The sequence below is a fragment of the Chaetodon auriga genome, chromosome 8 (assembly GCF_051107435.1).
Source record: "Chaetodon auriga isolate fChaAug3 chromosome 8, fChaAug3.hap1, whole genome shotgun sequence".
Classification (NCBI taxonomy): domain Eukaryota; kingdom Metazoa; phylum Chordata; class Actinopteri; order Chaetodontiformes; family Chaetodontidae; genus Chaetodon; species Chaetodon auriga.
This window is the reverse complement of record NC_135081.1, coordinates 1,126,819-1,149,725: the sequence shown is the minus strand read 5'-3', so window position 1 is coordinate 1,149,725 and position 22,907 is coordinate 1,126,819. Positions and strand designations below refer to the sequence as shown.

The window sequence follows — 22,907 nt, the reverse complement described above, 5'->3', positions numbered from 1 at the left end:
AGTACCATTAAGAAGGATTGTCTTCACTGCCAGTATAACCAGAAGGAATGATAACAGCTGCCTATAACTCCCTCAGTGTACATATATGTGAGTATTGTATTAATACAGAATTGCAAATATTCTATCAGTAATAATAACATTTTAATTACCAACTAAATTTTTGGAATTCCTGAATACTGGTGGTGGTGAGCAGTTAGTGTACAGTGGGCTTAGCAGAGACTTTTCACTGAAGCCAGCTGCCTGCTGCTGCTGGAAACCAGGCTGACGAGAGAAGAGTTTGTGCACTGAAAAACTAAAACAGTGAGCTAAAAGTATATAAAATATAATATGTCTCCTTTCATTCTACACTTCAATCTTAAGCTGCACTACTCAATAAAAATATTGCTTAGTCTACCTTCAAACAAGCCCGGCTCAGTGCCTTACCAAAGTAGCCATGTTGCTGCTGCTCCAGTCACTTTCATGTAAAGAGGGATCAGGATCCTCCTAGTGCAGACAAATTGTATTCTGTTTAGTATTGTCCAAACCCATTCAAACCTGAAGGGAGAACAGTATTGCAGTCAGAGATGAAGGAAGACTTACAGTAAGTGTGTGTTGTAGAGTGTGTAGTGTCTGATGATTTCAGTCATGTTTCTCTCTCTTCGGCTCTGTTGTTTAGACGGGGGAGTTACGTACAAAGATGAGTCAGTCTCATGAGGATAGCCTGACCAGCGTTGCCTGGAATCCAGATGGCAAACGCTTTGTCACCGGCGGCCAGAGAGGCCAGTTCTACCAGTGTGTGAGTATCTTTCACAGAACACACACTGTGCTATCAATGCCCACAGGTTCACAAGTTCTGAGCATTACATACAGTGCATTTACATCCCACTCACTTACATCAAACCAATTTTACAGAAGTGCACTTGAAGCCGTAGTTCACACTTTGCTTAATAAGCTCTCCTTATATTGAAATTTTGATTTCATGTACTTTGAAAACATGCTATGTACAACAGGGCTGTCAATGAATATTCTAAGTATTTATATTCGCATTACAAAAAAATCCATACATTTGAATGAAAAAAAAAAGTCTTTGAATGTGGAAAAGAAAGCAGCATAGCCTGCATTTAAAGCACTGCATGAAGGACAGTATAAAAAAAAACAAAAAACAAACAGTTTCTGTTGTCCAGTAATTACCGTTTTTTGTTTTTTGTTGGCAAAATTGGTTGCAGTCTAACATATTTAAGTCTGTGCAGATGTGTAAATGTAGATGTGAAAATATTCTTGAACCACGCACTGTTTCCCCCACTGCTTCACTGATATCCACCCTCTCACTGCTCTACTGATCCGGTGAACTAGGAGTTTATTTCAGCCAATCCAGAATTAGTGATGATTGTTGGAACAGTGGAAAGATAAACCAAGAAGATTTTGTTGAGTTTTATTTTGTTTTTGTCTTGTTTGAATGATGTGTGTTTTGTAATGATAAAATCTTACACTTTTTCTACAAAAATGTGTTTCTATAGGGATCCTTTCCATATTGTTTCCGGACGCTTATAACAATCCGTGCCTGTCAGTTGCAAAAGCAAATGCTTTTAGTCGACACGTTACAGCACCAGGAGGGATTTAATTGCACTTTGTTTTGTGGCTGCCAGCTGCAGTGCTCTCACTCAATAGTGAAAAAAACTTCCTAAAATGTTACTTTCAGTTTTCTTAAAAGGTCACTTTCATTGATTGAAAATCTAATTTAGGTCAAGCTGAATGTGTAGGTGTGTAGATCCTTTGAAAGATGATTATGTTCTAATTATATACAAATAATATGTCTCTCATATTGGTTTTCCCTCTTATGGATGTAATATACTATAATAGATATTCAAATAGTTCAAACCTATGTGTTTTTTAGAGGGAATATTTTAATGTATATCCATTATATATTATCTATTTTGTCCTGTCATTTACCAGATTTTAGTGCTGAAATGCTGCTTGTCTGTTCACAAGTGGCAGACTTGTTTGATTTGGGTCGTATGGGCTTGTATGTAAAAAAAAGAAAAAGTGCAATTTTTATGTGTGGAGTAGCAAGATTCCTCAGGTTATGAGTTAGCCCTGAATCACATCAAACATCATGGTTTCATGCACACCTTATCATGATGAATCCTTACTCATTGAGTGATTGTGAAACTTTTCATTCTCTTTTTCCACCTGTTAACACAAAACATTAAAGACATTACAGATTTCCAGCATCATGCAACTCAAACGAACATCGCCAGGGTTAAAGTCCATCTATTAGTCCACTTTGACCAGAACAAGTTTGTAAAGTATATGGTCCCACTTCACCACAAAGGGGGAGATGATGGGGCAATAATTAGGCCAGTATCTCACTTTATCAGAAAGGGTAAACTAGGTTAGTTTCTGGGTAAACAAAAGCACCTTGGAGGAATGTGGAAAGAGTGAGTGCACTGAAAAGAAGCTGCCTCAAATGTGAGTGCATGTCGCATAAGACCAAATAACAGGTTAATTATAAAATCTAAGTAATAAGTAAAACTAGAAAATTTCCCCCCGGCGGGAAATTTTGAGAGTGATACAGTGTGCAAACGCCAGGGTGTGTGGTTAGTGCTATAGAGGTGAGTGTCCAGTACTAAAGACAGAACACTGACCTCTATAGCACTGCAGTGCTGTTAAAACACACACACAGAAACACACACATCTCAGCTGTGTGTGTTTGTGTTTGTGTTAGTAAACACCACAGACAACACTGCATGAGATCCTTGTAAATGCTATAGAGGTCTACTGGGCCACATTTGAGGATTTTAACCCTGGTTACATGTGTGTTGGCGTTTTTGTGTGTCTCTGTGTGTGTGTATCTGTAATCACACGAAGCTTCATATGTGTGTTTGGGTGTGTGGGAGAGGAGTGCTCAAAGAAGTACTGAGGCTCAGAGGTTGTCACGGCAACTTGAGCTGGTTGCCATTGACGATAGGGGCCCCCCAGGCAGACAGACAGGGGCAGACAGAAAAGTGGAGAAAAAGAGCCGTTTTCTGCCTCTGCACTGCTCTCACATTTGGGCTTATCCTGAGAGAACGGTAGCTCCTATCAGAAAAAAACACAGACCATCATCGCTGTAAGGACTTCCTGAACGCTTTGTTGTGCTTTTGGTGTTTCTACACAAAATATTTTGCAGACACTTGCGAGTTTAAAACAGGGGTCCGTTCTGCTTCTCTCAGAAAACTAACTTTTTGGATGTCACAGCACACACCATGTTTGGAGGAGATGATGTTTTTTTTTTCTTCAGCACACGGTGCTGGCAGACTTCATATAATTGAAGGAAGAATGAATGGAAAAATGTACAGAGACATTCTTGATAATAACCTGCTGCCATCCACCAGGATGCTGAAGCTGAGGCGAGGGTGGACATTTCAGCAAGACAATAATCCCCCCCCCCCCATCCAAGGAAACCAATTGAGGGTTTCAGAAAAAGAAAATAAAGTTGCTGGAGTGGCCCAGTCAATCACCAGACTTACATCCAATTGAGAATTTGTGTGGAAGAATGGGCCAAAATTACACCTGAGTAATGCATGCAACTGATTTCTTCAAACAGGAGGCGTCTTGAAGCTGTCATTACCAACAAAGGCTTTTCTACAAAGTATTTAATCATTTTCAGTTTGAGTGTTTGATGCTTTTTGCCTGTGTCATTCCACTTTATTTCACGCTTCGGTGTGTTTTTGGTGTTTCTGCACCAAATATTTTGCAGACACTTGCGAGTTTAAAACAGGGGTCCGCTCTGCTTCTCTCAGAAAATCTTTGTATTGGAGTCAATGAGGAGCAGAGACAGACGTGGCTGCGCTTAGAGGCGCTAATTCAAATTCTGTAAGTCTCACAGATTTTTCGAGCACATTGTGAGAGAGAGGACAAGTTTGTCTACAACTGTGGAAAAAATCTTGCCTGTAGAGTGTAAACTGTGGCTGGGAGGAGCGTGGAAAGACAAAAAATCTAGACGTTTTTATCCGCTCTCTCCCACTCTAGCAGTGATGTCACCCACTCTAGCCTCTAACAGTCCACCCAATACACACCCATTGAAATCTGAGAATTTCTCCAAAAACGCTCATGGTCATTGATCAGGGATTACTCAAAATCTATATGAGCTATCAAAATGTGGCTTAATAGACAAGACTTGTGTCTACGTTTTAAAGTTGGAATGGCGTCTTTAGGTGAACATATGCCGGAGCAGTAGTCCTTTGAAAAAGGTGGAATTTTTTTCACTTTTTTTGCCTTGTCCCCATCACTTTGAATGGGAATTTTTCGTGTTCTATGGAGATAAATAATAGCACACCGAGTCTGATCAAGCCACACGTTTTGGTGTATCATGTGCCTGGGTGCTTGCTATCGTTTTTGACGAGTAGCGAATCGAAATTTGTACGGAAGATGAATAATAAGAAGAAGAAACGCACAGAATAACAAGAGTGTTCAGCGCTCAGCACTGTATCACTAATAAGAAGAAGAAACTCGCAGAAGAACAAGAATGTTCAGTGCTTTGCACTGAATGTTCAGGGCTCAGCACTGTATCACTAACTAGAAGAAGAAGAAACGCGCAGAATAACAAGAGTGTATCACTAATAAGGAACTGCTCTGTAAGTATAACAAAGACATTAAGAAATACAGACCGCGCTACTTTTCCCAAATTATTACTGACAGTATGAGTAATTGTAAGTTTTTGTTCAGTACAATTGATAAACTGGTTAATCATCTGAGACCAGTACCTGCTGAGCTCCACTCTTAAGAGAAATATAAAGAATGATGATAGACGCTAATATTTTTAACCACTGGCCCTACAGCCACCAAGCCCCCTAAATGTGATGGCCAAACAGAAGGGCAGTTTAACACAACTTAACACAGCCTTCCTTAACTGTGACACTTCAATTAATTAAAAGCCATTTACAGAATGATACCCATTCCTTTTTAAAAAATATTTTTAAAATGAATAACAGCAAAGTCAGTATATAACAGGGTAATATGTCACTGGAAACAAATCTAAAAGGTAAATAAAATAGATCATATTCCTGACATCGCAATAGTTAGTCAAGTTTAAAAAGAATGAAGAACACAGACGTCAGTCATTCATCCTGTCATTAGTCACACATCATATATATATGTTGATATATGAGGCCTTTTCTCTTGTGTTTCTAGAGTAATGTGTTGTTGCGCACGCATAAGGAATTATCAGTGTGTCATATTTCTTAAAGGACATTTGGCGTAACATTTCCTCTTCTTCTAGCTTCCATTTAATGGAAATACTGTAAAGTTATGTATATTAATAACGTTTTGTCACAATCACAGAAACACCAGGTAACTGCTGAAATATTATATTGTCAGACAGTTATTGACAGCGATTAGTTACTGGTTTGATGAATGGTTTACAGTCTAATAATGTGTGTTTGTATAGTTTACTGATGGTAGCTGATCAGGCTAATTGTTTCAGTGTAAACAGCTGTGTGTGTGACTTTCCTAAACATGACTTGCTTGATTTTGATATTAATGACTCCTAATGAAACTTAAGCCACATTAATATTTAATAACCCAGAACAAGCTAATATTTCTCTGTAAAATATGACCTCCTCTTTCTGTCAGCTGCTGTGTGTCTGTGTATCTAGTGACAAGATGAGTAGTCTCACCTTGAGACGTTTCTCATCAGTATGTTTAATGTTCAACTGTAAAAAGTATTTTAAGTCCTTTTTGTGGTCACTCTTACGATCTCAGACTCAAATCCAATAGTTGCATGGCTGTTGAAACTTAATTAAATTAATCTTGATCACCTTTTATTTTATCATTAAAATCTGAATTTGAATCAGAATCGGCTTTATTAGCCAAGTGTGTGTGAACGTACAAGGAATCTGACTCTGGTTTGAACATTGTGCTCAATGTACTGGCATAAGAAAAAAAGAAATACAGCTCAACAAGGACTAAAAGACAAAAACAAATGACTGAACAATAAGTTAAGGAGTGCAAAAATATAAACTAAACAATGAACTATATATACAGTGAATGGAGAGGCAATAAACAATGTATGCAACAAAATTTACAATGTGTAGGGATTTACGTGGATATGAAATAACAGTAAAAATCATGTGATGAGTTCACATTTAGCAAAACAGCATTTTGTGGAAAAGTCAAATATTCAGGTTCCAGTTTTCATAATCTCAGTACTGTTTTTAAAGACACGGACTCCTGACTGTTGATTGGATACTTTTTTGTTATTATTTATTGTTATTGCATAATTGTTTTCAGCCTTGTTGCCCTACATTTTGCTTTTTATTTATCAAAGGCCAAAGAGGCCTTCCCCTAAAAATGACATTATGCTAGGCCTGGGGTGAACCAATCTTTTTACTGAGCTGGGAGTGACAAGTCCTCATCTCCACTGACTTGCCCTTCCTACATGGTACTGGCTACTATAAATTGCTAAGATGGGGCAAGGCCACGTGTCACTCAGACTATTGTGCAACTCTTATATAATTGTTTTTATAGGAATGTATCAAGTTAATTCCTGTATTAACCTAGCCCTGTGAGAAAAGCAACCACTTTGCTTTTTGCAACTCAGTACTCTCTCTCCCTGCCCTGAGCTGGAGGTATAACTCAGGTTGGACAAATCAGTCACTCACTCAGTACTCTCTCTCCCAATCCATAGCCCACCCTGTGTCCGAGCTGAAGGTCTGACTGCACAAATCCTTCACTCACCTAGTGTGTGTAGGTCAACTGGTTTTGTTTGTTACTGCTGGAGTTTGCTGCTCCACTCACCTAATGTTAGTCTCTGTGTGAGGTTATATTATTTTGTGCATGTGTGCATGCTTGCAAGAGAGAGAGAAGTAGGGAGGGTCAGAGAGGGAAACAAAACAATCAAACAGTCTTTCACAAACACTTGCACATGGTTTATTTACAGTGTTTTTTCACTATTGCACATTATGTTAAAAAAAATGTAGCACACTATATAAAAGAAAAATCTGTATATGCATAGACTCGATACAAAAAAGACAAAAATGTAATATTGAATAAAATATGTCAGAGGTAGGAGCTGCTATAACAAGCTGCCACTCTTGCGGCTCCATCTTGCATCTGCATATCATCAATATATCTTTGAGTTTTGGACTGCCAGTCAGGCAAAACAAGACATTTGAAGACATCATCACTAGTTTTGAGCAAGTTGTCACTATTTTCTGACTTTTAACAAATGCAACAAACCAAATGCTTGAAAAAGAGAGTGTATCCTTTGCAGAGTTGTGGAAACCTGAGGCCTGAAATATTCTTTATTTAAATAAAAATTCTAATCTACTGTCAGGTAATGTAGAAAATAACCATCTGTGAAGGTCATGCCAAAGTAATGTCGTGTTTGCAAAATATCTGTTAAATTTCTGGATAAAATTGAAACTTTTTTCTTAAAGCTCTTTGGAGTAAACTTTTTACTGTGATATTGGAATCTTTTCAATTGTTCTAGTGGCTCAACTTATTGTTTCAGAGAAATGAGACATCCCATTGAAAACTGGCCTTTATGTTGCTTTGTGGCCATTCATTTATTGTCCTCACTAAATAGCATCAGTAGTCTGTCACATTATTGTTACGTTTACAAAAATTTGTCAATATCCAACCTGCTTTCAAGTAAAGGAAAGAAAATATTAGCCACAAATAAAAATGTAATGATGTGTAGTCTCGTATTGATGGTGTTCCTGAATGCATTTTGTTTCATCGTGACTTCCAGGACTTGGATGGAAACCTGCTGGACTCATGGGAAGGAGTTCGGGTGCAGTGCCTGTGGTGTCTGTGTGATGGCCGGACCGTCCTTGCATCAGACACCCACCAACGCATCCGTGGATACAACTTTGAGGACCTGACAGATAGAAACATGTAAGTCACCTCCCTGACTGGGTTGAGGAACCAGAACACCCTGTTTTCCTGCTGTTTCTGCAGAAAGAGTACAAAATGTAACCAGTTCTGGATTTTACTTCATGTGTGCCAGCTCCAGCCTCTAAAACCACCTTTTTCTGCATTGGAATAAGAATCGGTTTTAAATCATATTGAATCATGAGATTCCTAAAGATTCTCACTCGTACAAAACACCCTTCAGTTTTCACAGAAAACATTCACAAATTTGGTTTCTTTAACAAATTAATTGTGCATCCTCTGAAAATGTCAAAAAAAAAAAAAAAAAAGCCAACTTAATAGTTTTAAAGTTGTTGCATGTCCCTTCACCACCGTCAACCACTTTTCAATCAACAAGATTCTTTTCAGAATTTTGGTTGGATCATTACCCAGTTTTCTTGGCTGAACAGTCCTAGTAGTTGTAGTATTAGAAGTAGTAATAGTAGTGATGAAACAACTTGGTTGTCTTGCATGGACTTGTCTTTTGTGGACAGTGCAGATATTCATATTTTCAATGGGGTTAAGGTCAGGTCTGGAAAGAATTTAAATGAAAACTGACATTAGCGAGACATCATAGAATACCACACAAAACAAGGAAGATTGTCTGTGGGTTAGGGTTAGGGATGACCCCACAGTTCTGTTTTTGAAATACAAATCCCCCAGAACTATTGGCTGCTTTACTGTGAGTTATCCTAGATATCTGAAGGAATTGACAGCAGAAGTCATTCAATCTATTGCCATGGACCTTGAAGTAGGAGAGTGATCCAAAACATACTGCAAGGTAGAGTTGGGATCTATTACGTGTTGGAGTGGCCCAATAGAACACATATGGAAGGAACTGATGATCAAAATTAACCAGTGGGCCAACCAGAATCTTCAGCAGTTTCAGTTTTGTATACAGAAATGTTATTTCCTCTGCAGCGGCACAGCCTTCTAACACTACTAAACTGCAACCTCAGCTTACCTGGACATTTTTACACTGACTATTATTACAACTCACTACCTCTTTTACACACTTTATGGTGGCTGCAATAACATGAAGGTACTTTTCACTCACACACAAGAGAGATCTACTTTCCACAACTCCTGATGAATTATGTTGTACCCACACAGGTTAATAAAAACAAGGGAAACATATTTTTTTAAGACAAGATGATAGTGTAAATTATTATCATTGTTTTTTAGAATTTAAAGATGATTCTAAAGATTTGAAGACCATGACCCATCCTACAAACACATCAGATCCCTGAAAGGAAGGTGCAGAAGATACAAATGCAAATGCATATAGCTAAGTCAGCAGTTGTTTACAGCACATAAAGTTTGCATCGCAAACTACCAGAAAGCAGTAAAAGAGGCAAGATCAGCATATTTCTCAGACATAATATCCAAAATAACCTAAGGTTCATCAGTTGTGCTTCAAATACGCAATCATTCAACTGCCACTAAAAACACAAACAAAAAACAGGATCATCCATTACTCAATAATTACAAAAAGAATTTCAAGATTTTCATTTTTATCTAAGTTGCTGGAGAAAATATTTTCAACTTAATGTCTTTTATGACTAATAATATTTTAAATAGTTTTCAGTCAGGTTTCAAGATTCACCACAACACTGAGACACCCCTCCATTGACCTACTTTTAACAGGAAATGAAAGTGACTGCTCCCTTTTTTTTAAATTGTTGTAGAAAATGCCAGTTCCTCATTTGCTCATTTTAGTTGTAGGGTCCATTCTTGGGTCTCTGCTATTTTCAGTATCTCTCTGCCTTCCTCATGGATGTCAAATGCTAGATGTTGCAAAACCTTTTTAAAATTGAATGACCATAAATTGGAGATCATAGCCATGGGTCCAGCAAACTCTACCAGCCTGGATCACAGCAAGCTCAGCTAACTTCCTCAAAATGTGAAGCAGGCTGCAAGAAATTTTAATATTTGATGCAGATTTGTGTTTTGATGTTCAAGTGAATAACATTATTCAGTCATGCTTCCTTCAACTAAAACAAACCCTCTAAATTCAGATTTATTTTGTCTCTTTCTGATTTACATCAGGTTACACATGCTTACATTTTTTCTCACCTGGACTACTGTAATGCATTTTAACCTGGTACCAGCTCCCTTCACAAACTTGAAATGGTGCAGAACATGACTTGTGTTAGGTACACTAGTTGCCCATTTTATTCTGTACTGATTTTAGTATTTTATTGATCTCTTTAAAAGCACTAAATGGCCTTACTCCAAATTGTCAAAAGAATTTATTGACTCCCTGTGTGCCCAGGCATTCTCTGAGATGTGGATACAGCTCTACTATTCGTTCCTGGATCGGGCTTGTGACCAGGCCTTTGCTGTTCAAGCCCCCAAACTGTGAAAAGTTCTACCTATTGAAAACAGACAGGCTAAATCATCAGCATAATTTAAATCCCTTCCTTTTATAGGAAAGTGTATATGAATATTTAATATATTGCTGGATTTTAACTTCCCACTCTTGCCATGTTTCAGTTTGAACTTTATTTAATTTCCCATTGTTTTTATGTTGTTTGATCCTTGTGTGTTTTTTGTTCTGTTTTTTTCTGTAAAGCACTTTGTATCCTTGTTAAGAAAAGGGCTATACCAGTACCAGTTGCACATGTACTATCATGTGTTGTGTGAGATTTTTTTTTCTTCCATTTTTGCCTCTCTGTGCAGCAGTATTTGCTCTGCCTGTGGCTGATGTGTTGTGTTGTGTCATTCCAGAGTACAGGAGGACCACCCCATTATGTCTTTCACTGTTTCCAAAAATGGAAGGTTAGCTCTACTCAATGTTGCCACTCAGGTGAGCAGCTAGTTACTTCCTCACATTTCACATGACAATACTGTATACTTTCCTTTCATTTGAACTTCAGCTAGTTACTGCAGCAACAGCAGTTCTGGTCAATATTGATTTTGAAATGTGTGTCTCAGTAAATGCTGTGCATTTCTAGGGAGTGCACCTATGGGACCTGCAGGACCGGGTGCTGGTGAGGAAATACCAAGGGGTGACCCAGGGCTTCTACACTATCCACTCCTGCTTCGGAGGACACAATGAAGACTTCATTGCTAGTGGCAGTGAAGGTAAGACAACATAATGTTTAGTAGCTCAGCTCAGCTGCTTTTTGTTGTGGACTGAGCCAACAAAAAGAACATTACAAAAAATAAAGATTACAAGAAGTACTGTCAAAATGAAAAGACATTATCAGGGTTACTTTCTCACACTTGAAAAAGCTCCTCTTGAGCCATAGCCTGTATGTGGAATTATGCTTCTTTGAAGAAATACATAAAGACATCTACAAACCCACACATTTCCTAAATCTCACCAAAACATCATGGGGACACGTGTGTCAAGCAAGTTAGAGCTAAATGTAAAGTATAAAGCAAACAGTCACACGATCAGCTCAGAGTGACCCCTGTGTGTGTTGGCTTATGCACAGCCTGAGAAGTACTCTACATTATATATAAACAGATTTTCATTTGTAGAATTGATGAAGTTGCCATTTAAGTCTAATCCAATGAGCAGGTTGTAGCTGATTAAGTGTCCTGTCTCCTGTCAGATCACAAAGTTTACATCTGGCACCGGCGCAGTGAGCTGCCCATTGCAGAGCTGACTGGTCACACCCGCACAGTCAACTGTGTGAGCTGGAACCCTGTCTTACCCGGACTGCTGGCCAGTGCCTCTGATGATGGGACCGTTCGAATCTGGGGACCTGCCCCTTTTCTGGATGTCCAGGATGCAGAAGGGCTCAATGGTATGAACAAACTAGTAACACTAGTTGTTTAGGGTAAAATTTCAAAGGCTGTGCATGTCATCAGTGTATGAAGTAAAAGTATTTAGGGCTGCACATTTCTCTCACTGTTGTATTTGTTAGATTATCTTCAGTTTACATAAGTAGGATGAGAATCCACCGTTTCTTTCTACATTTTTGCAAAGTGAACAGCAACAGTCCTCCTGAGCACAGACATTTCAGGTTCTAAATGTTCATTAAATGGTAAATGGACTGCACTTAAAGAGCGTTTTTCTACCAGACAAAACTTTTCATTCACTTATTGACACACTTGCACATTGATGGTGCCCATGAGTCGAACCACTAACCCTGCAATTTAGTGGACAACCTGCTCTGCCTCCTATGTGTTAATCAAAAATAATATATATATTTGTAATGAAGTAAGATAAACTTAATTATGTAGTATGTGAGCTGTGAACCACAAGACACAAAATAGTTCAAAAGAATACAATGCTAAAATGTCTTTTAAAAGACATTCAAATGAAGAAACAGACCTGGTTTGCCTGATATCCTCTGGTGAGTCAGTGGGCCCTAACTTTAAAGGCTTAAAAGACTTTGTCTCACATGGGGTTAGCAAATCAGAGCAGGGTCAAACCCCACAGAGGCTTTAGAAGTAATGATTAAAGTCACAAGATACAGTATACTCTAAAACATACAGGTAACCAATCTAGAGATGCTAAGATTGGGGTTATTTGCATTGTTGGGTCTAGGGAGAAGTTGTGTCATACAATAAACTTAATTTGTGTAGCACCTTACAAACAGGATTTGCAGCTTAAAGTGCTTTACAACAAAGAAATCATATGCATGAGCTGAATGCTTGACATAGAAAAGACAGAATGGACATAAATCAGGGATAAAAAGTTTCTGTAAAATAAGATACAGATGGAAAACTGTTTCAGACCTGCATCAAGAAGTCATAGCAAGTTAAAGCTAAAGCGAAGAGATGTGTCTTTAGCTTTCTTTTAAAAATATTTAGCAAGATGGCTACCCTGATATCTGTAGGTTGTGTGTTCCAGAACTTTGAGGCGTAATTGACAAATGCTGCATCCCTGGTTTTCTTTTCGGCTGTTGCTGAAAACCTTCTATAGACCAGCATCAGGTGATCACAGTGTTCTTGAAGTCAAATGATAAACAAGGGAGTTAGCAGTGCTTGGTCCTAGGCCATGAAGGGAGAGGACCTTAAAATCAATTCCAAATGCTACAGGAAGCCAGAGCAGAGCAGCTAAAACTGGGCTAATGTACTTTCTCCTCTTGGTTCTGAATAATAGTCGAGCTGCAAAGTTTTACTGAGCTGAAGCCTTGCAGTGTTTTTTTGCGGGAAGAAACAGATTTCATGTTTCTCAGACACATGATCTCCAATTATTTTCATCAGAATTTAGTCTGAGATTGCTGATTATTTTAGGAAGAACAGTTTTAGTGTTGTGGTATGCTCTAAAGCATTCCTCTAGTATGTTATTTTCTTTAAGAAAGGAGATAATTTGCACTGAGACTTTCCGGTATTCTCTGTACTTTCTTTTCTGGTATCTTACTGGTGAATGGAAGGTTGGATATTGGCCTATAGTCTGTGAATACATTACTATCTAGGTTAGGTTTCTAGTAATGGTTTTGCAGCAGCTGTTTTAAACACATTGAGGAGGATGCCTGTTTTAGACATGTGTTTAGGATCTTCAGGGCATGACTTGAAACACTGTCAAACTGTTAAAAATGCTGTAGGTACAGGATCAGCACATGAAGTGGACAAGTTAGACAGTCTTGCGGAGCTCAATGAATGTAGTATGGGATAATTTTTTACAGAATCCTTTTTACAGGGTTTGTTGAGGTCATCTGTGTTCACATCAGCAGCAACCTCTAATTGAGGTTATTTTGTTATTGAGGAGCAATGCAAGTTTTCACAATTTGATGTCGAGAACTGTGAACAGATGGGGGCAGTGCTGAGTAGCTGGTCAATAGTGGAGAATATTCTAGAGTTCCCAGCATTCTCTGTAATAATCTTGGAAAGGTTATCTTTTCTTGCCATACGTATTGCTTTGTTATAGACAGTCATGGCTTCTTTTTACATATTAGAAGATTACTTTGGCATCAAAAAACACAGTGATGGTCAGAAATAAAATTCTAACGCTGAAACATTGTTAATGTTTAACCTTGTTGTCATTACAAAGTCCAGAATGTTACCATGCTGATACATGTTGTTTAAGTTCAAAGCTTTCTAGTAAATTCTCAAGCTTTGGAGTCATTCGTTTTGTTGTTATGAGTATTCAGGTCTTCATTCAGGATCAATCTGTCATATCTAGTGATGCAAAGTGCGATCAGCTCTGAGAATATCTGCATAAACACCAATGAATATCTTTGTGCTTGATACAATGTAATGATGAGCACTGATAATTCTGCTTTCAGCTCAAGAGCAAGGTATTGAAATGATGTAAATTTCCCCAGATCAATGAAATTACATACAACCTGTTAAGAAAGAATGGCTGCAATGCCTCCTTTCCTGTTTTGTCTGACTGACGGATAAAAAGTATAATTTGGAGGACAAGCCTCTATCAGTGTTGTTACACCAGCAGGGCAGTTTAGCCCGGTCTCATCTAGAAACATAAAATGCAAGTTGTTTTCACTTATCAGATCATGAACTAGAAATGATTTGTTAGCCAATGATCTGACATTAAAAAGAGCTCATTTCAGCTGAAGGCCTTCTGTGATAGGACACGGGACTGGCTGTGCATGAACAATGACAAATTTAAGGTTGCTGAGACAAAATACCAAATGGTTTGTAATTGCTACAATGTGTTTGACTATGCCACCGGCTGTTTAAGATTACTGGTATGTTTAAGGAAGCGGAATGGTGCCTGTCTCATTTCTGATAGACACCTGAGGGTCTGTGGTTGTTGTTGTGGTAGCTTTAACTTAATCCTTAATTGGTGATTGTGGTGGAAGTTGGGTCCCTGGAGAATGTGATGAAGAAAGGGACGATGAGCATTGGATCCCTGACTGGGACAGAGACATCCTCTGAATGCCTTGGATGATGTGAGGCAGAGTGTCAGGTGAGGCTTTCTACCTATGCAGGCTGACATTGTCACCTATGTGTGCATTCTTGTTGTGGCCAAGAGCATGTTGCAGGTTGGCGTCAAGTACCCCATGAGGCCTAAAGCGGTCTTTACAGTTCCAAAAGATATTGAAATTGTGAATAAACTTAATTCCATAGAGGCATTCCAATGTCAACCATGTATTTTAGGCAAGGAGTCTGCTGAAAGATTTGATGCCTTTCCCCAAGGTTGGAATGAAGCATGATATGAATATGTTTTGACTGACAATTGATCAGTTTCTCCAGTTGTAGGCAAAAGTCTTTTTTTTCAGGACCTCAGAGCCAGTTTTCTGATCCAATGTGAATAGTTTTCCAGTCACTTGAGGATGCCTGGCAACAACTCTGTTAGTCTCAGTCTTTGCCACTCTTACATACTTAGTTATAGAGTAGCCTATTAGAATGATGTCTGGCTTATGAGGTGTGGGTTTACCAGTATTTTTCCTGGCCCTCGGCTTATCAGATGGGGAGTTAGTAAAATTTCTCCTGGCCTTTAGCCTCACAGTGGTCTGGCGCCAGTGCTGCGCCAGTAAGAAACACCTTTAGGGATGGCTAGTTTGCAAACCTCAGCAGCTGATCCAGTGGTGTTAGGACACATCCAGGACAGCGTGTCTGCCAAATCTGTAACCGGGATGCTCCACAGCTGAAGAAATCATGTATAAAAGTCTGTCCGTTTTCAGCAACGTGTATAGAGGTTGCCTGATTTATTAGGTGAAGCCATTCTAAAATCACACACACCCCAAAATCCAGCAAGTTCTTTTAATATTTTGTGCAGCCCGTTTATGTTAATGAGGGAAGACTAAAATATTAGGAACACCTCTTTGTATACAAAAGTTCACTTCAATAGCAACTAGCCTCCAAAATATTCACAAAGTTGAATTAGGACCTCTCCAAGACAATTCCAACATTAACTGAATATTAAAACTTTCATGAAGGGGGGATGTATTGCAGGATTGGACTAGACTGCCTAATACACTGGAAACATAACATAATAAAAGCAGAGTGGTGTTGCTGGGCTGCTGTCAAAATTTAAACTGGCCAATAAAGTACAAGTTATCGCTAGATGGTTCCTGCCTGTCTTTGACACCATTTGACGCCAATGATATTATTTTCTATCCTGGCAGCAAACCTTTTAGCATTTGTTCTGTTAGTTTTTGATGATGAATGCAAAGAAAATCTTGACAGCAAACAGCTTCTTGAATGAAGAATCTGCAGCTTCCTAAACATGAATGAGTGAGTGTGAATTAATGGGCCAGTTCCATAAGTAGCTTCATGTCCACACAGAGCAACAGGTGATACTGATGTGACTTCTTTCTTTTCCCTGTCCTGTCAGAATGCAGCAGTATGGACAGCTGATGATCTGCTGCTGCTGCTGCTGCTGCTGTGAACCTGAGGAGCATTCAGACTCTGTAGAAACTTGAATGGATGAAGCGGGGATAGCTTTGGTGATTGAACAGCTGCTTCCTGAAGGCAGGGCCAGTGGTGCTGTGTGTCAGGATCTCACAACATAGAGATGTCAGCCTTAGTCACATTACTGAGAGCAGAACTGGCTGGGTGAAGTTGAGCTCCATGACCTCCAGTGTCTGACCCACCTCCTCCTCCTGCCTGGACCCGCTCCCTCAGCACCGTCCAGGACCACCCTCTTCCTCTTATTTATTATCAAATACATTATTTATTCATGGGTTGTTCACTGACTTTTGTTAGGCTGTGATGTAGCTGCATTTGTGGAGGGTGTTTGTTCTTAGTTTTCTTCAGTCCTGTGTTTGAGCTGCTCACATGGACAAGCGTAAACTTTTTCCTCTTTCGCCTCCTGAAACTTTGAAGAAATTTTATCGACAGGAACATTTGATGGATGTAACACCCATTTGAACAGTATCTTTTAAATCCAAAATTCTATGTAATCTTGTCTTTTTTGATGCTGAAAACAGTTTTTCCTTCACCTTTCCTGCTTATAGCTAGAAAGAATAGTGTTGGATGAGCATGTCACATAGGATTGCACAGGACAATTTATTTGATGGCTAACTCACAATATGTCCTTCTATGTCTGTTACCGTACATTGAGTGGTTGGCTGCCTTCATAGAGTATGCAGCAGCTGATGTGTGGAAGCATGTAGAGTTCAAAGGATTATTTGTCAACCCTCACCTCTGCAATATGGATTATCCCAGCGTAGCTTCCTTCTTGCAGTCAGTCTAGACTTCTGCTTTATTTTGTTGATACATCTTCGCTCTTTGGTTTCACTGTTTACTTTATTTCTGGTTTCATTGCAGCGCCATTTCTCCCTGCATAAAACAGCAGTCTTCATATGAATTTCTTTTGGATTGGTTTAGTTGTGACTTGTAAGTTTCATTGATCACTGTGTTTGTTTGATTTTTATTTACTATAAGTTGAGCCGTAACGTTTAAAAAGAATCCCAGCTCAACTGTGAACTGTCTTAAAAGATCACGCTGGTGTTATTCTCTATGTTTGGTATTATCAACAAATCCCATGAAAAGACCAGAACTAACAGTGTGTTAGTCTGTTTCTCTGTTGACTTTATGACTTTCCTGCCCTGTTTGTGACACTCAGTGCAAAACCTATTGGTTCCTTCTGAGGACATGAATCAGCCCACAAATATCTATTTTTTTAAATTTTTTTTTTAAAGGTTAGATAATTATAAAACATCTTTTCACTGTAGTTTTTAACAAACATTACTTTATTGTTTCCAGCAGTGGATTAATCCACATTTTGTGTTCTGGTGAGTATTTGGGGGCAGTAAGGTGGTGTATCTGGGATTGAGTCAAAAAAAAAAACCTTCACTGTGTGTGTTCATGATAATGATGGAATATGTCACTCAGTGAAACACTGTGTTAAAAAGTGGCAATCTGTTGGCCTGAAAAATGGAGCCAATGCAGAAGTGCCAAAAACTACAGTTCCTTCAATCGCCACTTGAGGCTGGCTCCAAAAGCGAGTCAGTCCCCATAGACCCCCATATTAAAATGCATGCAATGTGTTTTTACAGCCTGGTACAAAACTTTTGGTCTCTATAGCTAGAGAGGGGATGGGGGTGAATTTTTATATAACACACACAGGCACAGCTAGCTACTTGGTTTCAGCAAACAGACTTCATTCAGCCCACCTCAGCTCTACTCACACTCCACCTCTTTGCCCATTTTTGCATTAGCTGGGAGTTTGGTGGAGTCAGGCACTGCCAAGATAGCAAAGGCCAGAGCCACTGTCACTGAGCTTCGCTCAAGAGGGTCTTCAGAAGCCTATGGGTGACATCACAGAGACTACATCCATGTTTTGTATGGTCATGGCTTTTAATAGTTTTTGGCCAACAATGGAGCTTTATGGCACAGAGGAATAGGATATCAGGCTTTGATAACACACACACACACACACACACACACACACACACACACACACACTACTTGTTTGTAGGACACATCCATTTTTTGGTCAGTACTTGAGATTTGTTCATCATTTTAAAAAATGTTCTTTCAGGACACTTGTTAACTAGATGATGGAGTGTATCTTTAACAATCAGTGAGTAACACATTTGTACACAAGTGTAACATAAAGTTATTATAAACTTCTAAAATGTGTTTCCTTTTAGAAAGTCAAAACAACAATCTTGCCTGATGTGATGTTCTATGTAACGTGCTGTATATTTGTATGTTATGGCATGTATGTGAGGCTGTGTCCAAATGGCAGACAGGATGATATGTTTCATGGGGTTCCCACACCTATTTTTCATTTTGTCAATTTCAGACACTTTCAGCTACTCTTCAACAACATTCACTGCTAACACAAAGTTCTTTTAGAGATTCACAAACTACAGTGTGGTGAAAGATACATTTCAGCCTGCTTCTTTTTTGACCTTTTTTCAAAGTGCTTCTACAGATTTTATTTACAAATTTATTGGAATGACAATTGCTTTTCCTAAACCTTTCATGTCCTGGACAGTAACTGCAGGAATGTCAGGACAATGGGAACCCCCATTTAGTTAATCTGCCCAGACACCATCACAGCCATCAGCCAGCTTCAACTCTGCCATCACAGAGCACACATGCTAATGATACATAACAGTAGATGTTATGTTACTCGCGCGCGCACACACACACACACACACACACACACACACACACACACACACACACACTTGATTCAATCACAGATTTCGTGTTTTAGTTTCTGCTTCTGTGATTTATTTTAAGTTTATTAAGAGTGTTTCAGGCTTCATTTCTCACTGTATGAAGCCAAAGTAGGAACTTTTGTTTGCTTGCAGGCAGTTTCTGCCAGAAACCATTTTACATTTTAAATGTGTTATTACAAAAAGTGATTGTACTGTTCTGTATTGTTGTGTAGGAGAAGTGTTATGTATGCATATTTTAAATAAAGTATTCAGGGTTTTAAAATGCTATTTGAAATGTCGTTCACTTGATGTCTGCAGTGTCCTATGTTCCTGTGTCTGACTGGTACCTTGATGCACTGACCTACACCCGAGCAGTAAACCTTCCAGTTTGACCAGAACCCCTTCAGACATGACCATGCACAGTGCATACTTTTTTCTTTTCTTTTTTTTTTCCCCATTTATTTTTTCAGAAAATGTACACTCTTTTGACATTTGACTTTAGCCTAATAGGTAGACTTGAACTAATCATTTGAGGTTAACTTGTGGCTTAAAGTACGAGTCAAAAGTTTGGACACACCTCATTCAGTGTTTGTTTTTTTATTTCTATTATTTTCTATATTGTAGACTAATACTGAAGACATCAAAACTATGAAATAAAATGGAATTATGCTGTAAACAAAGCAAGATATTTAGCATTGACTTAACCAGTTTCATGAGGTAGTCACCTGAAATGCTTTTCCAACAGTCTTGAAGTGGTTCCCATACAGCAGGAAAAATAAGTATTGAACACTTCAACATTTTTGTCAGTAAACATATTTCTAATGGGGCTATTGAAATTAAGTTTTCAACAGATGTCAGTAACAACCCAAGTAATCCACAAATACAAAGAAATCAAAACAAATAAGTCCATAAATTAAGTTATGTGAAATAAAGTGGAATGACACAGGCAAAAAGCATCAAACACTCAAACTGAATTATTGTCTTGCTGAAATGTCCACCCTCGCCTCAGCTTCAGCATCCTGGTGGATGGCAGCAGGTTATTATCAAGAATGTCTCTGTACATTTTTCCATTCATTCTTCCTTCAATTATATGAAGTCTGCCAGCACCGTGTGCTGAAGAAAAAAAAAACATCATCTCCTCCAAACATGGTGTGTGCTGTGACATCCAAAAAGTTAGTTTTCTGAGAGAAGCAGAACGGACCCCTGTTTTAAACTCGCAAGTGTCTGCAAAATATTTTGTGTAGAAACACCAAAAGCACAACAAAGCGTTCAGGAAGTCCTTACAGCGATGATGGTCTGTGTTTTTTTCTGAAAGGAGCTACCGTTCTCTCAGGATAAGCCCAAATGTGAGAGCAGTGCAGAGGCAGAAAATGGCTCTTTTTCTCCACTTTTCTGTCTGCCCCTGTCTGTCTGCCTGGGGGGCCCCTATCGTCAATGGCAACCAGCTCAAGTTGTTGTGACAACCTCTGAGCCTCAGTACTTCTCTGAGCACTCCTCTCCCACACACCCAAACACACATATGAAGCTTCATGTGATTACAGATACACACACACAGAGACACACAAAAACGCCAACACATGTGACCAGGGTTAAAATCCTCAAATGTGGCCCAGTAGACCTCTATAGCATTTACAAGGATCTCATGCAGTGTTGTCTGTGGCGTTTACTAACACAAACACGCACAGCTGAGATGTGTGTGTTTCTCTGTGTGTTTTAATAGCACTGCGGTGCTATAGAGGTCAGTGTTCTGTCTTTAGTACTGGACACTCACCTCTATAGCACTAACCACACACCCCGGCATTTGCGCACAGTATCACTCTCAAAATTTCCCGCCGGGGGGAAATTTTCTAGTTAGGATTTGTAATATAGTTCCAACCATTAACATATTTCACCCTAACCCTAGCCCTATTTTTATATAGTTTTATATATAAGAAGTTTCATTTTTTAAAAAGACACAAGTGTATACTTGCATCTGATCTAGGCACTTGTGTCCTGGGGGGTGACAGACTCAGATGAGCTTCCCCCGGGGATGCCTTCAGCCACCGTCGGTCACGGTTTTGGCTGAGGGCCAGCTACTCCGCCTCTGTCAGAGGCAGTGGAGGTGGCCCTCCACCTGTTTTTCAGGCCTCTGCCTTCTTTCTGTTGGCTGAGCAGAACTCAAATGTTAATATTTTTTAATATTTATAATAATATTAATATTAATAATGTTCATGTACACATCACCACATTTTAAATGACTTCAATACGTATAATATAAAAATGTGTAAACATTGTATCAAGTGTTAATCTACTAAGTGGGGTATTAAGTGAGATGACATGTTAAAACAACATTTTGTTAGGGGTTTAAATTACTACTTGAAGTAGCCACTGAATTAATATTTACTTTGTTTAATAGCCTAAGTCAATTAAAAAAAAATAAAATTAAATCATAGCGTAGCAAAATATGCCTTACCTTTTTGAATGATGTTTTTATATTTAATTTTTAGCTGCTTCCAAGTTCATTTCTCCCCTGTTGGATTGCACCTATTTATATTCATAACTGTATGGTATGATCTTAAGTACGGTTAAATGTTAAGTCAATGGAATAGTACATTCAAACTTACACATTGACTCGGGTAGCAATTTTCTCCCATGCCGTTTCTGCCTCCTTCGCTGCTGCGGCGGAGATACATTTACGCCGAAATATGTGCTCATACTCCTCATAGGCCTGCAATAAGACCTCCAACTCCATCGGGGTAAAATAACTTGATCTTTTTTTTGTCAGTTGTCATGGTGACTCATGGTATCAGGGCTCCATTGATGATGGCTTTGTGCACGCGCGCAACTCAAGGTGAACATACCCAGAGTTGATTGAACTAACTCAGATTGGCTGTTCTGGAACTGGATACTCAGAGTTTCCCATTACAGAGTAAATCAACTCAGAGTTCAGGGATAGACTCAGAGTTGGGACTTCGGGTGCGGCGCCATCTGACATAGCACTGCAGTGCTTTTGCTCTGTTTCATTACCGATTTAACACGGCTTTTATGCTTGTTAAAGTCACCAGTTAACTTTTAATCGACATAATTCTCTGAATCTGAGTTCAACAAGTAAAAAAGAAAAAAAATCACCATGCCTGACGCACACGGGACCACCACCAAACAAGCTAATGCTAACCATAGCTCGCTGGCTACTTCAGCCCAGAGCAAGTCCTCTGACCAAACTTCGGTCATACAAGCCATACATGATCTACGACGAACTGATTGCCAAGATCGAACAGAAGGCAGAAATACAGAGCACGGAGCTACGCACTCAAATCGAGTCCTTGCAGAGTGAGTTCAAGAAGGCTAATGACCTGGCCGAGGCCCAGAATGCAGCATTGGAAGGGCGTGTCACTCAACTGGAGACAGCGACCAGTGAGCAGTTGAATACAGTCACCACGTTGGAACAAGAGATGACTCAGATGAAGAAAGAGCTCCCAGCATTGAGAGATAAAGCCGAGGACTTAGAGGCCAGGTCACGGCGGTGCAACATCCGAGTGGCTGGACTTCACCCAGGCCATCAGCAGACAGCGAGCAACTTTCAGCGAGGTGCGCAACCTGCTGCGTACATGTGAGGGGATCCGCTTTGGACTGTGGTACCCCGCAGATCTCAGGATCACCTTGAAAGATGGGACATGGATGAGCTTCAAGGATCCCAGCAAAGCCAAAGCCTATGTGCTGGAAAAGCTGGTTACTACAACCAACTGATGCAACTTTGGTGAGATTGTATTCTTTCCTTGCTTGTTAGGCATAACGGCACTACATGTATGGCTCAAGCTGCACTAATATTGAGTGACTGATCCCGTAGCTAAGGCTAAAATAAAGACGGATACTAGTTGCAGCATATACAATCATTAGTCATTAACGTCGGTATAAACGCCCCCTTTCTTCCTTTTCTCTCATTCATGGCTCGCCTGATCATTCAGTATGCTGTGCCACGTTCTGGACTGATATTTTGGTTACACAATCAGATAACTGTATTTTATTTTTTCTTTATATCCTACTGTATAAATGCAGTATATAACCAACCAC

The 22,907-nt window shown here is 39.3% G+C and overlaps 1 protein-coding gene across 1 annotated transcript in view; it reads left to right on the top strand.

Moving 5' to 3' along the window:
- Positions 1-19,145, top strand: part of wdr26a (WD repeat domain 26a) — a 35,409-nt gene extending 16,264 nt beyond the window's left edge. The window contains exons 9-14 of the mRNA XM_076736653.1: positions 656-775; positions 7,712-7,857; positions 10,603-10,681; positions 10,830-10,959; positions 11,436-11,630; positions 16,076-19,145. Coding sequence (XP_076592768.1) covers positions 656-775; positions 7,712-7,857; positions 10,603-10,681; positions 10,830-10,959; positions 11,436-11,630; positions 16,076-16,098 — 693 coding nt within the window. The 3' untranslated portion in view covers positions 16,099-19,145. The remainder of the gene's footprint in view (positions 1-655; positions 776-7,711; positions 7,858-10,602; positions 10,682-10,829; positions 10,960-11,435; positions 11,631-16,075) is intronic.
- The last annotated feature ends 3,762 nt before the right edge of the window (positions 19,146-22,907 follow it).